Raw genomic sequence first — 17,488 nt, forward strand, 5'->3', positions numbered from 1 at the left:
AAACAAGCCCAGATCTCTCAATCTTCCCTTGTAGGCCATGTGCTCTTGGCCCCTGACCATCTCAGTAGCCTCTCCAGTTTCTTCCTCATCCTCCTGATTTGGGGTGCCCAGAGCTGGGCACTGCACTCCTGGTGCAGCCTCTTCAGTGCCCCGGAGAGGAGGGTAGTAACTTCCCGAGAGGGAAGTGAGGAGAGAGGGAGTGAGGCCACACTCCTCCCAATGTAACCCAGAGGAGGGTCTGTCTTATTTGCAGTGTTCAAACTGGGTATATAAAAGCTGTGCACTCCAGATTTAGGATCTCGCTTTGAATGGCGTGCCCACAGTCAAACAGAAAGCTTGCAATGGAGCAAGGACTTGACTAACGCTTCTGGACCATTCTTTGTCTTCAGAACGGATTAGCGTAGTTAGTATATTTTAAAACATGAAATTGTAAATACATAATATTGTTGCTCTTAGAGAGGATGTTTTATGAAAACTACTATGCCTTTGACTTTTTTCCCCATCAAAAGTTTGTGAAGGAAGAACTGTGGTAATTCAGGTAAATTGGATTAAGTTCATGGCTGTACTTTTGAGCCTTTGTGGTACAGCCTTTTTACCTTGATGCAGATTTCATAAGAAGTAATTTCTCTGGAGGTGTTTTGGATTGTTTTGGATTTGGTTTACAACAATATGGTGATTGTTAAATCAGTTTTAACCTATTGTTTTGTTTCAGCACAGTTATACAAATATTGCTTTAACTGCAGTAGATGTTTTCCATCATTCATAAGTTAACACTTTTTTATTTTTCATCACGTGGCGCTCAGATCTAGTAGTTTACAACAGTTGTGTTTTATTTTTGAAAATAACTTAGCAACAGTGTCATCCTCTGTGTCTTAACTCAGTTGACACTGGTCACAATCTAGCCCTAGCAAAATCCATCATGTAGCTTAGTCTTACTGGGAGAGACAATAAAATTTATTATCTATGCAAGATTTCATTACTAACCAAATTTACTGCAAATTTGACAGTATGTTTCTTGAGCGATATGTTTTATATAAATGTGTTCAGATTAACTTGGACAGACAGAACTTTATAATAATTTTGGCATCATTGCCATACTGTACTTCATTATCAAAACATGTCATTTTGCATGATGAGAATAACATGATGTCAGAACTGCACATTTAGTATGATAGCAGGAATCACCTGCACCAAAAGATACCATAAATGATGCTATTAACAGCTTTCTTCCTTTTACTATCAGATTAAAGATGGTGAAGAAAGTGGTAGTGTTTGGCAGAATGTCATTAATCCATGTTATTGATTTATTTCTAAGTATAGTGATCTATTGCATCTTTGGTATATCTCTTTGTTCCATGGTGTTTCTAATTCATAAAATTCAGCTTCCTGAAAATTACGTAGAAGTCAAACTGATGATAAATTCTGACTGCTGAATTACAAAATCAATTCAGCTGCGCTGTATTGAAATATGCTGCAATATTAAGATGTGTATAAAGCCTAATGTTGCACATACAAACACATTTATGTGTTTGTACAACGTACAGTTTGGAGATCAAATCTCAGCACTTGATTTTCATTAGGTTTGTGTGTGTGTGTGTGTGTTTTAAGGGCTCTTTTTTATGTGATAAATCTGTATCTCTGACTACAATAACAGAGTTTGTATAAATATTAATAACATCTTTTTCCCCGACACAGATACAATAGCAGAAAGGAGCGCCCTAAGAGAACATGTGTATCCTAAGCTGAGAGAATTCTGCAGGGAAAACTATGGGCTGGAATTTCAGGTAGGTTTTGTTGTGTTGAATCTTGCATTGCTTTTTCTTGAAATTAACTCTATTTAGAACAGATAACATTTTTAAATATCATTGGTAAAATAGAAAATTGCAAAAAAATGTATTTCATATACTAATTGTACTGAATTGATGTGCTTAAATTATTTTACAGGCAGATTTGAGGTAAATTCTGAATAGATTAAAAAAACACACGGTTTTACAATGCAACATTGCACTGGTGGTAAAAGCAATATGGCAACAAACTGACGACTTTCACATTAGAAACTTAATGAAACCACCACTGTTTTAGATATTCAAAGTATTTAAGAAGAAATAATGTTACATCTCAATTACCATGTTGTACTTCTAGAAACCATACTTAAGTTAATGCAACCTATTTTTAATTTCATGTAATCATCATTGAAGTAGCACCGTCTGTATATTCACACAATTGTTATATTATATCCACTCTAACTACGGGTTTGTCTTCCACTGTAATGTGGAAAATAATTTAACCAGGTGAATATTGAAACTGATTACCAAAATGAATTGGATGTGGAACATTTCTATTGTGATTATATACTATGGAATTTGCTTCCTTTAATGTCAATGGTAAAATTCCCATTGCTTCAGTCAGTTCATGTTTTCCTTTGTGTTATGGAAGACATAGACCCATCCACATCTTTGGTAAGAGCCAACTGGTAATAAATACAGTTGCATTTGACTTAAAACACATGAGTTTGACATCACAGTTAAAGTCACTGGTACTTTTAAGTCAGGTATATCCTAATTCACAGTCCAGTAAAGTCATCCAGTAAAGTCCCATATATGTCAGCAGGCCTGGAACTGGCTCTCTGCTAAGAGAAACAAATACAGTGTGCGATGTAAAAATGTTGTTCAGTTTTTCAAAAATTCTGGTTCTACATTCTCAAGCCTTCCTCACATACTAGTATTAACCTCCCGTCTTAGTGACCCCAAAACCTCAGGTCTCCAGAGTGTAGCTTACTTGGAAACAGCTACTGCCTTTTATGCAACATCCTGTTCCTCCCAGTGTATTATTCTTGATGCACATGCAGCTGGTTTTTAATCAAAATAACAAGTTCTTAAATTAGGATATTTGGTTTTAATTCCCTGAGTCACAGTGGAGTTGCTGAATCTGCATGGTGGTAAATTCCAGAGTGATTTTTGATTATGGCTATAAAAGAATTTCATCTGAAGGTCCTAGCTCATCAGCTGATTGGGAAGTCCCAGCTGCAGTGGTACATGCAAGGAATAGCAAAAGATATCCTGTTACTACGATGTGATATTAATGGAAAATATAAACTCTTTATTTCTCAGTCATCTTTGAGGAGACATTCAGTGACAGGAGAAAAATGTCTGTTCCAAGTAGATCATAATCCACTGAATTGTTTGTGAGAGGAAACATGTCTTTCTTCAAATGCATTGCAATGTGGTCTCTAGGGGAGGAATAATTAAGTTTACTCTAGTTGATACTCATGGAAGCAAATTATTTTATTATGTAGTTTCAACACCAGGAGCATCCTTACATGATAGGAGGTCTGAGAGACAGCTCCACTGACACATTTCTGAAAACAGCTAGAAAGCTATCACATTTCTTTGGAAGCAAAGTAGGAAAATTTGTACAAAAAATTACCAAGGGAAAGTAGTAAAGCATTTTGGAGGAGGCTTTGAGTTAGACTTTATCAAAACTTTTTTTTTGCCTTTTCCGTTCCTGATACATTGAGTTTCTTAGGTTAGCATGCAAAATCAAGATGACAGTTTTTAGTGCAGTGGTGTCAAGAAAGTATTATGTAATTTTCAGATGCAGGGATAAATTTATATTTCCCTGTACAGAGCAGAACACATAACTTTTCATCCTGATACATAATCTTCTACTGACCAAACAAGAACTACCTTGCGTGTGACTACCACAAATGCGCTATAATATAGGGTGTCCTGAAGACGCCCTCTTCCTGATAAATCATGACCCAAATGAAATGCATTTGAGTACATTCATTGCTCCAGCTTCCGCTGAGTCATCTGGCTGCACCGATAAGTGTTGCAGTTGTTGCAAAGCATGAGATCTGTCAGGCGTCCTCAAGTTGGTGGGAGCTGTTAGGGAACATAACAGCCATGTGTGTGGAAGCAGAACTGAATATATGCAATCACTCTATGAATTTGTTTGCTCGATGGACTTCCTTTTCAATTGAATCAGAAAATATTTCTGAAAAACAGGTATTGGTGAAGACAGAAGGCAAGTAAGCTGAGAAGACGACTTCCAGAGTGCATAGTGTTTTGTATCTGAAATACAGTATTTTTTTAGGGGAGGACAGAGAGGTTAAAGAAAGTAGTTGTAACAGAAGATTTTTGGAGGATAACTAACCATAGTTAAGTAGCAGCATACTCTTTTCTTCTTGGGAACAATGAACTGTTTCAAATAATTTTCACCATGTGATATATGCTAGAAGGAAAGTGGAATTTTGCATGAATGACATTTTTTAGTGTTTTTTTAAGCACTTGGAAGCGATAAAGATAAAATTATTTCATTTCCATATAAAAATCTGTGAAACTGTAAGATTGGTAGGACAAAAGCTAAAATAAGCAAAAGGAAACACTGAATTATGAATGAAAAGTCTCCGTTAGGTGGCTAGTGTGGAACTGAACTAGACCAGGGTCAGTCCACTGTGTGTAAGCAGCTCTCGCACAGAGCACTGGTTGTCATCTCACCTTGGCAGCCTTACTGAAAGTTAGAGTGGGTGTTTTGTTTGTCACACAGTTTTTCCAAGTATAAGTAAAAATATACTTCAGCATCAGATACAGTTGTCTTCTTGTTCCATTTCTTTAATTTTGTAAATCCTGTTTATTTTAGTTAGCGTAAAGAACAACCGATAAGCCCCTCATTTTGAAATTCTTGGTGTTTTCAGAGGTTTGATGGCTAAAATATTTCCTCTTGCAGGGCAAAATTATAACATGTTAAGATACTATGTGCCAAAATTGTGTTACCCCATAAAAATAATCTATAACGTTATAACACACAGAAGGCAGCCGCTGAGCCCCTACAATATCTGCTATTCCAGAGAACTTCCTCTTCACATTTACAGAATTAATGTGATTTCTGAACAGTTAATTAAAATAGAAATTGCTTTTATGTTTCAGATGAACTTGAGCAGCACAATAAATTCATTCAACCAGTAATTCAAATATTTTTGACTGTATGCTAAGATGCTCTAATTTTATGACTAGAACACTTAAGCTCTATCATACATCATTCAAGTAATCAGACAGCTGAATACAATGTGAAGTTCAATAATGAAGTCGTATAGATAAATAACAGAAGGGAGAGAGGACGAAGGGAACACTTTTTTCCTAATGAGACTAAAAGAGAAAAGGACAGAGAAGAAATCAGTGCAAATGAGGGAAATAGGAAGGCTGTTTGAGATGCAGTTTTGTAAAGCAGAAGCTGCTTGTTCCAGCAAAGTTTTGGAGCAGAGTTTCTGTAAAAAAAGAAGATATTAAATGTATTTTCATGGCAGTGTAAGCTACAGTGCATTCTATACATTGGGCTATTTCACTCATCATCAGTCAGATGGCACATTACCTCTCGTGTTTGGCCTACTCCAGCAAACACTGACACGCATCCCAAACTTTTCTGGCAGAAATAACCAATGAGACTGTTGGTAGTGAAATTAAACATGGGCATAAATACTTCAAGGATTAGGTCTTTAAACCTTGGCATTTATTGTTATGAGAAATTTTCCAAGGAAATTAACCAACTGTAAACTGGTGAATTTTACTTTTACATCAACCCATTATTAGTTCTTATGTTAGGTCTTCAGGCTGATTTTATGATCTGTTTAGACAACAGCTAGTTTTGTGATTCTGTTTCTTATGGAAACAGCAGAGTGCGTCCACAGTACAAATAATATTACTATAAACTATTGTAATATATTAATGTCTTAATACAATTTTGATTTTTTTTTTTAACTATCCATTTGGACTTTTTTTTGTTCAAGTTACATACATGATGCTAACAATCAATAGTAGCTTAAATGAGAGAGTAGTAGCATGTACCATAAGTTTTATTCCAAAAGAAATGCATACATATGATCCCTATTCTTTTAAATTCAATTTCCCACAGTAAGAATTCAGCCTTTTAGTTAAAATGTGTAGTGAAATCATACTTCATCACTTAATTTCTTCAAATAAGTTTAACATCCATATTCCAGTTTCTTCCAGGAGTTTGTTTGCAACTAATTACCATCACAAAACTGAGTCTGTAGCTACAGATGAAAGGCTGGACAGCAAGCTGTCTGCCATTGCATATCTATACAATCTCTGCTTCCAAAGTAACAAAGACCAGCTAACAAAGGAAGTACAATATTACAGAACCGCACATATTCTTTCTTTTGAGCCATGTGCACAGGATGAGTTTATATCCTGTGGATACAAGTGACACAGGGTGTCAAGTCATGGTCTTGACTGTGATCCACAGCAAAACTCCCATTAATTTCCATGCAGCCAGGATTTTATCAATGCTTTTGTCATTATTCTTACCTATCCATTATATGCAATCTAGTACCAAATAAAGACTACATCAAATCAAGATCTTGTCATGCTAATCTCTGCAAAAAAATATGAATATGAAATGAGAGACTGTCCCAGGAGGGACTGTCTGGGAGGGAAAATAAGAGGCTTGAATTGTCATTTACCTAAGGAAACCCTGCTAGTCTGTGTAAGGACTGGCTATAGACCTTATTGCCTTTTACTGCACTGCAGAGCAATGCTTAGCAGGACACCAAATATGGACAAAGCTAATTTTTATTTTGGTAGGTAGAAAGGGCATATGATAAAGTAACAATGTTGCATACTGTTTTCCAGGTCATAGACTTATACTGGGGAGTCGAAGCAGACGAATGGGACAGTCCTGAGCTGCAAAAGACTCGTATGAAGCTGTTAGAAGATTGCTTGAAAAGTTCTGCAGGTCCATGTTTTGTTGTGGGTATAAAAATAATGTTTTACTTTACAACAAAAATATAATGTTAGCTATCCTAACATGCATGATTCAGTAACAAATGAACTTTTCTTCTTTCTGAAATATTTGATATTCCTCGCTGTACATTTGCTATACTGCATCCAAATGTTTCCCTATACAGCACTGTAGATTAACAGTGATTACTCAGTATTAGTGGAGAGGAAAGAAGGATCTTTCATGATCAGTCCCCACAGCGAGATGGGTTTAGAAACCACAAGGTATGACTGTACTACTGTCACAGCAGAAGTAGGGACTACTTCTTTAAGGAGGCCACCACTAATTAATTCTTGCACTTCTCACACATGCATTATTGGCTGGCATAGAAGGACTTACTTACAAAAGCACAGCAGCAGCAAAGAACTCTCTGTTCTGATCTGCATTTTGCTGGTTTGTGTCGTAAACCCAGGGCAAGTTAGGGTGCCAGGTATTAGAGTGTGAAAAGGCTGGAGGTCGGTGACAACCTGAGGAGGTTCTGAGTCTTTGTCTCTGCCTTCTCTTTACTGTTGCCAGAACAAGCGTTGCTTTTAGGATTCTTCAAGAGTCAGTAAAGCTGGCAAAAAAGATAGATCTTCACTGGCTTTTCCTATTAGGCCTAAAGGAGAGACCAAACCACTTTTACAGGAGTGGTTTATAAAGTTTTACATGTTTATTTTAATGTCAGAGAGGTCTTTTTCTGTAGATGAACCTTTTGTTTTACATCAAGCTCAACAGTCTTCAGCTACCCCTCACAGCTTTTACAGCTGAAGCAGTATGAATTTATGAAGTCATGCCAAACATTGGGTAGGGTTCTAATAGCTGAGAGGCACTGGGAGTAGGCTGTGTATATAAAGTTCTGCCAGGTATGCTTTTCTCCCTTCCAGTGAATCATATACAATAGATTTTGCTGTCACTGATGTTGTATTAAATATACAATTCAGAGTAGTGCATTTTTTTCTCTTTCTTCTGTGCTTAGAAAGATTTGTACCACGCTTTGAAATGAACATAGTTAACTTGAAAAATATTTAAAGACCAGTTTAGTGCATGGTATGCTGACTGTATTAGTTTTCAGTGCATAGACAAAAAATACATGACTTTTGATAAATGCTTTTTCCCAGCTGTTTAGAGAGTAGCATATCCTCTTTATCTGTGAAGAGTAAAGCTGTTCTTTAACTTTCTGGGTAGATCTAGATAGAGAATCTCTCTAATGAGATTGGCTATTCAGCGATATATACTACATACTTAACAGCATCTATTAAAGCATCAAAACAAAAGACAAGATGATTTGGGAAGAATGTGGGTTTATTTTGTGTATGAGAAGTACTATGTGCAAGGGAGACTTCAGTGAAAGTACAAAAACGGCCACAATGAGTAGGATTTGCTATGATCAAGGATACTTCTCTAAAAGATAAGTATTTATATTATTCCAAAACATATTTCATTCTTTATCAGCTGTCTTGAGGCTCCATCTTTGTGCAAAATAAATGGGGGATGTATGACAATTATTTTTCTATGCATAGTTGTAGGATTGCAGAGATATTAGGATAAGTCTCAAGTTAAATTAACCTCTATAAAACTCTTCATTTGTGTCCAAGAAGACAACCAACATTATTTTAAGGCAAAATGCTTGCAGAGAAAAAAATAGATATCCTGCCTACATTAGATAAATTCAGTTCCAGATTCATTCAAGTGCTGTAGAAGTACCAGAGCATACAGGGCGAAAGACAGACTTGTTCAGTATCTATCCATCAGCCTGAATGTTTTCAAGTAAATGTGCCTACTTAACTAATTTTGTCAATTATTATACTAATCATTAATGTAAGTTTTACTAAATTACAAGCATTTTGCTATTGCATGTCTTTACTACAAGTTTTCAAGGATTGGTCTGAAAGTAAAAAAACATTGCTTCTGTTTACTACTGATATCCTACTGATTGTCCTCTCCGTAGTCATTTGCTTATTGCAACTGGAAGGGTAGTGGAAATGCTTGTCACTCAGACATCAAAGGACACCTGCCACTTTGACAGCTTTAATTCCAACTTATTAACCTGTGTTTTGATGTTAGACTTCAATGGAAAACAATTTTAAGACCATGCCTTTGCTATTCCAAATTTTCTTTCTTATAGTATATTTGCTAAGAAAATAATTTAGAAAAGGTAGACTTCTCCTCTATACCTAAACGTAGGTAAGTGAACTCTAATTCTTAGACTTCTCATAATAAGGCAGAGAGAGTTCTGAAAAAACTGCAAGTTCTTGATTATTTTTTTTTTAAGGGAAGAATTTTAAAGATTTAGAGAACTGAAATCACAGAATCCCATGGTGACGGAAGGGATACAAAACACTGCCTGCTGTGAAGGCTGGAAATCACTTCTCTCCATGCCAAAGATTAGACAAAGAGCAAGCTGTAGCATGTGTTGTTCTGTACTTTTATCACACCCTTACAACCATCTCGCTGGCTCTGTTTCATTCACCTGCTTGCCTCACTCTGCTATTTAGCTTCAGAGCCCTGCGAAACAAAGGCCATCCTCAGCGCTGGACCGTAAAGAGCCCGGCACTTGGAGTACTGAGTCTGGGCTGGGTTTGATGCTGACATGACACTGCTTTTCACAAGCACACATTGGCCCAGATCTCTAGAGAGTTTGGGTAGCTTCCATCTTACGTGACTAAATTTAGTTTTCTGGGTTTATTTTTCTACTTTTTATCTTCCCTTTGATGAAAAAACAGAGTTGGAACAGAAAGGCATGGCATGTTTCCTGTAGCAACACCCAGTGTCCTTAGACATGGGTGTTCTAAACTCTCTGACAATGAAGGAAACCTCGTCATGTACCATTGCTGCATATTTTAGCAGCTCAGAATTTTGAAGCTGTTAAGAACTACCTGCCTGATATTGTTCCTAAGGAAAGAAATCAAGCCAAATCAGAAATTTTAAACAGAACAAAACAGTTAGCAAAGAGGTTGCAGTGAGCCAACAACTTCAATATTTATTCCAGGTTTTCCTAGTATGGGCCAGAGTAATAGCTCTCCCAATGACTAGACTGGCAAAACTACAGAAATCTCTTTATATACATTTGCTTTTTGCTCTGTTGTACCTTAGTGGGATGGGATTTATTTAATTTACAACACAAATCGAAGATGATTCTGCTCCAACAAGTATAATTAGTTTTAATTTATAGTAACATAATTAAAAACTGACTTTGGCACTGCAGGCTTTGGGCAACTTCCCATTTCTTGAGAAAGTTCTATAAAATGCGCCACTTCCATTCAGCTGGGTATTTTTTTTACTTTTGAATTACTGCTTTTTTAATTCAGACACAGATCTGGGATTAAATCGGACTACTCAGAATTAACTAGCAGAGATGGATTGATTTTAGAAAGTGTTTCCTTATGGCACTTTGTACCTGCATTGTGATATCAGATGGAGAGAACATGAAATGCAGTTCTTAAATTAGTGCAGTGCGTAAGTTGGAAGTCCTAAGCTTTTCTTCAGATACAAAACAACAAAATCCAAATGAACACATATTCATAAACACAAAGGAGGAAGCAGTTCTGAAAAAAATGGGTAATTCATTTCCTGTGACACTGTCTTTGGGAATGTACAGTCCCCCTATTACCTACTGCCTGAGCTCTATCAACACTTGATCCAATTAAGGGAGAGGGGAGTTGTTTGGTTTTTGGTTAGGATGGGTTTTTTTGGTTGGTTGGGTTTTTGCTGTGTAAAATCAGTGCTTATTATATGTGATCATTTAAAAACTCATAGCCTTTACTGTAGGTAAATACATATCATTCTATTTTTGATCTACAGAATAATTTATCAAGATTTATTTATGAGGCGAAAAGTACTGTTTCTGTGGGAAAAATACTTTCTGTACAAATTTTATGCAGAAATCATACTGGTTGTCTCTGGAATCTACATGGGGAGACAGAAATGCAGTATATTTATTACATTGTGAACTGCTTAAACTCTGCATTGCATAAAGATACCAAAGACAAAATACATTCAGTGCAACACTGGAACCTTTACATATTGTTGGGTTATGTTTCCTAGTAAATTCATAAGAGGTGGCAATACAGACAGGATGGTAGGGTGACAATAAAGGTTATATTATCATCCCACAACTAGTACTGATCACGAACAGGATTCACCTATTACGGACCTAGTCTCAACACCTTCAACAACTAATAGAAAGATATAAGTACCTCCAAGTAATATCCGAGTCATCTTCTGGATGACTGTTTCTCCATTAACAGCGAGGAGCCACTAGGAGTTAGATTGCTAATTTAGGAACCCAAGTACAGCGCTTGATATCAATGAAGGCCTTGAGCTATTTAGGATGTTGTTAGTCTATAGTGATTATTTGCAGCATAAGTTTACTGCCCTTTTATCGGAATTCCCTAACTAATACTCCAGTACTAACCTGCTGTTGATTACGCCTTAGTGCAGATGAGAGAACTGGCAGGCTTCTCTGCACTTCTCTTCAAACACACCCTGCAAGTTATAACACGTGGGTGCTCTCTTCCATCTGTGCGGCACCACACAGTCTCTGCCTGAACTGATGTTCTTGCATGAGTACGTCCTGAAAAATTGTAAAATGAAAGGGAGAAATGGAAATGAAATGTTAGTTTGTCGCCTGTAAGGGTTTGCTCAATTAAATATGTTTGGGTTTGTACAAACCTAAGAGATTCTCCCCACCCATCATTCAAATCATCTGGTCCAAAGTATAGTAAAAACATTTTCTACCTACTCTGAACAGACATTGTAATTTACATTATGCCTCTCAAAGTATTGACAGCTTGTTGTTAATTTCAGCATTTATGAACTATTAAAGAAGACCTAGCATTATAAAACTGGGATTCCAGTAGGATTTTAAAAGAATATTAGCAATTTACAGTATTTGGCATGTCCTTAAATCACCCTGAAATTGAAGACAAAATATAGTAAATTGAGGAGTGAAATGTTTTTTACATCTCTGGATCTTTTTGTTCCTACAGGATAATGCATGCTTTAATCATTGCATGAAGTACACTGCTACTTGGTTCTCTTTGCTTAGTACAAATGGCTGATAATTAATTCTGAGCGCATTCCAGCTCAGAGAAAATTCCAAATTATATTACTCCAGCTGTGCTGAATCTCCTCGACTCCCATTTCAGTTCTGGTGTTACTTTAGGGTTTATTCCTAATGTGAAAACTGAATATATACAGGTTCTGGAACACCTGAGTTACCTTTCACTTTTGCTGTCCTGGGAAAATTGCCACACATTTTGAGTTAGGGAGGCTAAAGTCAGTCAAATGGGCCTATAGTAAAACAGCCAGTTTAGGGGGAATGCTAAGCACCCAGTGCTCCTTGGGAATTCAGCAGAAGTTACATGTGCTTGGTACATTTTAGAATTTGATTTTCCTCAAGGAAGCAGCTCTATATATAGTTTTTAAGTGAATGAGGAGAAATAGCTAGAACCAGACGTGGCACAACAGCCCACCTCTCCCAATAAAGTATATTCCAAGAAACAAATATCAGCTATGAATTTTCTTCTCACTCCACATCTGATTCAAAACCTCTCCAAATAAGAACTTCCTCTAACATAAGTGGGGTTGGGGTCATACAGCATATCAGGAATGGCTCCATAGGACTTGTTGGCATTAATCTGAAGTGAAGTATATGCCTGCGGACACTAATCCTGGTTTAGATGGACTTGGCCAACAGGAAAGATTTTTCTGTGAATGTCAAAGTAGAGCTTTGTATATTTTTTTAAATCCTTCAAAATAGAAAAAAGTAATTAAATTTTAAAGACATAGTATGCAACTTGTCTCAGCAAGCCTTGGTCATCTTTCACAGCCTCCAGACTAACAGGCAAAAGGTGTATATCCCTTTCCATGTTGTTTGTCCCTGAACAACACACATGCACACAGAATGGAATCAAGCACAGGGTGATGTTATATGATTAAGCTATTGTAAGTGAGTTCCTTGATCTGCTTTAGGGCTGGGAATGTATTTTCCTGTGAATCATCTCTGATTCTCTAAATCTAAAATCTAGGGTCTAAAATTGCTTACCGATTTTTTAAACATATCCCATTGAAAATAGCTACAAGATTCATCAGGCAGCTTTTCCATAGAACATAGAAATTGTATGGTTTTTGATGTAGTCTTAGAATAGCTTGCATTTTCAGCCTACACTCAGAAGACTGTATATATTTTCTGCTAAGTCACTGTATTTCTTTTTCTTGACATAAATAGAATTTTTGGTGCTGCCGTCCAGAAAAGTTAAGTATTATATTTAATATAAATGACCATATTAGTGAGAACAAGATTAGGATGAACTCAAATTTCCATCATTCTATGTATAATGTGTAGAGGAAGAAATAGGCTGCATGAGATTTATGAGATTTATTTTCTCTTGACCCTCAAGAGCTTTACCAAACCATCTTCTGAGGTAGTATTGTAATCAGCTAGATGTAATGGTCTGTTCTACAAATGAAACTCTAGATCAGAAAGCCAACATTGGCTATTCTGCAGAAGTGGGGGGGGGGCAAATCCTAAACCTTGCAATTCTATTTCTGTGTAAAGAAAGAGCATACTTTACAGTATTTAGCAGGCAGTTGATAAGTTCAAAGAGAACTCTTAATGCTATTGCTTGCACCTAGGGTATATACCTTCCCTTTTCTGAAATACAGAGATTCACTTCAGCGATCCTTTGGTTCTCCAATAACAGATCCAGAAACAAACACCTACCCACAAAGTAACTAGTTCACTTTTCAGTCTGATTATTGTTAAATCCAGCTAGCAGTAGCTGGGTCTGTTTTTTTAAGATAATCAGAGTGTATAATTTCACAGGATCCTTTTTTCTTCAATGAAAGATACTAATTTACAGAAGTAAAATAAGAGACAGTATCAGTGTTCTTCATAGTGATGCTGGTATGCATCCATAAGGTATTGCCTCTTTTCTCTTAAAATATTTGCTTTCAGTGCAAGGTGCTTTTTTAGGTGCTTTTTTTGGAGTTACTGTTGTGTTAGCATGCCATGTAGCAGCTAATTATCATGTGCTTCTTTCTTTCATAACTGGAAGACCTCACAGAGTAACTTTTTATTCCATTCCACCTCAAAAAAATGAAGTGGAGAATACTTGCTTAGAATGCTATGGAGACTGTAATTATCATGAGTAAACTACATGTTCTTTTCTTGTTAACTACTTTGCATAGTATAGAAATTACTTTAATGCTTAAAACTGTTTAAAAATAATTTAGAATAGTAGTGCTACTCATGGCTGGAAAAACAGCGCATCGCCTGGCCACATGCTCTTGCAGAGCATATACTCTGCCTCTCAGTCATGCCATTGCATGGCATAGGCAAGATCGTGTTTTTATTGAGAGAAGTGTCATGACCTGATGTTCTTTGCTATATTTCATTCGTTTCCCATGGGGATTTGCTACAGAATTTTTAAACATTTAGCTAATGACTTGACCTATTACCTGCAGGCAGTATTTAGTATTTAGTATTTAGTCCTTGTACACTTACCATTATTTTAAGGTCCGATTACCTTTTAGTTAAAAATTAGTGTTAGAAAAGGCATGAAGATACCCAATAGAAAGCTACTATGGGTAAGACTTTATTTTAACCTGTTCCCTTCTTGAAGAAGTATGGTAAGTGAAAGCTAAGAGGATTTTTAAAGGTGATTTTTTTTCATCTATATTATAAATGGAAAACTAATATTGGGTAATATTGAAGAACAAAAGTTTTTGAAATGTGGCATTCCTGAAGGTGACATTATGAAAAGATGGATTGATATTTAATATAAATTAAATTATCAGGGTTAACATTCTTATTGTAATATTTGGTGATGTGAATTAACTGTAAAGATTGTTGACACTCTGAATACCTTAAGTAATGCTGTTCTTCATCAGCCACAATCTTTGACAAGTGTGTAAGGGGTGTGGTTTATGAAGGCAAGGAAAGCTTTAATGTCTACTGTGACAGTGCTTGCTTTAGTCTTTTTCCTTCAGTTCAGCATTTTTGAAGATCCCTTCCACATTTTTCTTTCTCTCCTGAACTGTTATTACAGTTCAGATTATTAGTTCCTTTCATAGGAATTAGTTCCTTTCATCCTGCAACTATGCTACTGTCCTTTCTAGCCCCCTACAAATTTATAATATTTTAATAAACCAGAAAAAACAGTTCTTCCCCTCCAAGCATGTGAAAAGTAGGAAACACATACAAATAATTTAAGAACATAAAGAAGGGACTGATAGTTCCACATCAGTCTTAAGTTTACTGGGCCATCATACTGCTAACATTGCTGGGGAAGGAAAATTATACTCTTTCTATATATGTCTCTTCTTGTGCAAGGAATTATCTAATAATTTATTTTCTTTTCTAATCATTTCATTGAAGGCCTAGATTGATAAAGTATCTGTTCAGAGGGTACCAGCCACCAACTGTCCCAAATAACAAGCCCTGAAACTTATGCCAGCTGGCTTGGAGAAAAGAATGTTTCATTACAATTGGCACATAAGCATACAGAAATCAAATAAAAGTCATCAAAATCCAGGAACTAGTCAAAATAAATAATATAGGCCATTCCACGTGTACTTGCAAAGCAGATTTGATGTTACATTATGCTACTTGTTTTGCATACTGTGATAAACACAAAATTCTGGGTGCTGTGGAGAGGTGGCATTATAATCTGCTAGAGCTAATGTCCCTTATACTAACAATTTGGGCCTTCATTTATTTTATATCCCTGCAAAACATGTTTATTAATGGTGTTTTAGGTGTTTCGCTACACACTACACAGTCTTGGGTCATATCAGGCTCATGGGGACTGTATTATTCTATGCAAGTTGTGAAATAATTTTCTTGACATTTAATTACAAAATTAGGTTTTCATTTGTAGACTCAACAAATACCAATCTGTTTAGCTCTAATAAGAAGGGGACAAAAACAGCAAAAAGAAATTTGTAGCGAAATGTCATATCATGTTACAACTAGCTTCAGTTTTCCTAAAGTCAGGAGGGGTGTTAAAAACTCCGTTATACCATCAGTGATCTCTGCTTCTGATAATGCTAATTAATTAACACTTTCTAATACCTTTGTAGTGGCTATATATGTTACTGAGAAACACAGCTTAATTATGTTACAGAAAAGCATAAATATGTAGGTTTATTTCCAATAAAGAGTGTGTGTATGTGCTTACAGTAGGATTTGGATAGGTTTTGCAGTCCTAAAAACCCTTCCTCCGTTGCTGGAAGTTTGGCGGTGACTACAGACTAGATGCCTCTCTGTTAATCCTTTAGGTGCAGAATTCATCTCTTCTTGCCATGGTCAACATTACCTTAATCTAAGTTCTTTGGCTCATCATTTATCACTTAAATGCCATCCCAAAATAGGAATTTAGAAACTAAGCAGCCCTTCTGATAAACACTAGCAAGATCATATTTCCCAGAAAACAAATATATGGCCCCTTCTTTTTAGAGGGTGCATGGGTGCAGCATTGAGGCAGCATGGTTTCTTACATATGAAGCATACCAAAGAGGGCAGTAAGGATGCAGGAGTCCTAGTTTTTAACTCCTGGGGTTGGTGTCCAGAAGCCAGTGCCCTGTTCTCCCAGCTGACTACACCGATAGGCTCAGAGTTATCTTCTTCCCTTCTGGCTCCGTGATGCCAGCATCCCTGCATGCTCAGTAAGGCACGTCATTAAACAGCAACAGTAGGAGAAGCCTTTCTCCATTAGCCAGCCTTCACCTATGAGATGCAAGACAGGATTTCAAACCCTTTCACAGTTCCTCCCTGCTTGGGTGAGTGTTGTGATTATTTTACAAAGCAGGGGAGGTTACACCACCATGCCCTCCTCTAAAAGACAAGATTGATCTTGCTGTTTCCAGGAAAGGTGCCTTTCCCAGTCCCTGTAGGAAGGGTAGTGATTTCCACAGGCAAGGTTATTGACTCCAGTCTGGGCTGGGTGCTAAAGTCTTTTATTAAACCTAGCCCTTGTAGTTTGTTTTTCTACCCAGCTCCACTGTTATAAAGTGTTACGGGACCTGTCAGAGAGTTGTCAGGAAACTGGACTGCAGTAGAAGTTACCTGCAAGGTCCTGAGCTTTATATGAGAGCAAAAATGTACATGCCCATCAGGAAATCTCCCACCCAATTTCAAAAAAAGAGCAAAGTGAGAATAATACATTTGTTTGGAGGAGAATCAGTGAGTGAGCAGCTCAAATCTATAGCCAGAGGTAGGCAAAATCTTCTCCAGTCTTTCCTCTACCCTACCTTTATTCACAGACCTCTTTCCTAATTTTATTCTTTTTCACTGATTTTCTCACCTGCACCCATGCTCAGGGAGATCAAAGACCCAGCAATGACAAACGGTGAAGGAAAAGGCAACAAAATGAACTAAACTGGTGCTTCATGATCATGTAGAAGACAGGAGAAAGGGTGTGGAGGAAGAAGACCATTGATACTTTCACAGCCAGGAGAAAGGAGAGTTCTGATGAATCAAAGTGTATCAGGGAAGTAGGTCATGAATTTCTTCTGAGGAAGCACGTTCACTCTGCATGATGAACTGTTAACTCCTACCCGCTATGTCCTGAGAAATTACTCATCATTGTTTCATATCTTCCTACCACTAGGGAAAAGCTTTGAGATTTAAAAATATTGCATTGTGGGTGAAGTTCAGAGTTGAGGGAATTGATTCATTTACAGCTGGATTCGGCTGCTCTCTTTA

General features: G+C 36.8%; 1 protein-coding gene across 3 annotated transcripts in view; it reads left to right on the plus strand.

Moving 5' to 3' along the window:
* The window catches only part of NWD2 (NACHT and WD repeat domain containing 2), a 57,994-nt gene that overhangs the window by 20,542 nt on the left and 19,964 nt on the right, over nt 1–17,488 (plus strand). For 2 of the 3 annotated variants that reach the window (XM_072862829.1, XM_072862830.1), the window contains exons 2-3: nt 1,696–1,784; nt 6,651–6,767. In XM_072862829.1, the coding sequence (XP_072718930.1) occupies nt 1,696–1,784; nt 6,651–6,767 (206 nt within the window). Of the gene's footprint in view, nt 1–1,695; nt 1,785–6,650; nt 6,768–17,488 lie in introns of those variants that run through there. The other variant, XM_072862831.1, reaches the window with a different exon arrangement.

Source organism: Ciconia boyciana, chromosome 5 (genome assembly GCF_034638445.1).
Source record: "Ciconia boyciana chromosome 5, ASM3463844v1, whole genome shotgun sequence".
In the NCBI taxonomy this organism is placed as follows: domain Eukaryota; kingdom Metazoa; phylum Chordata; class Aves; order Ciconiiformes; family Ciconiidae; genus Ciconia; species Ciconia boyciana.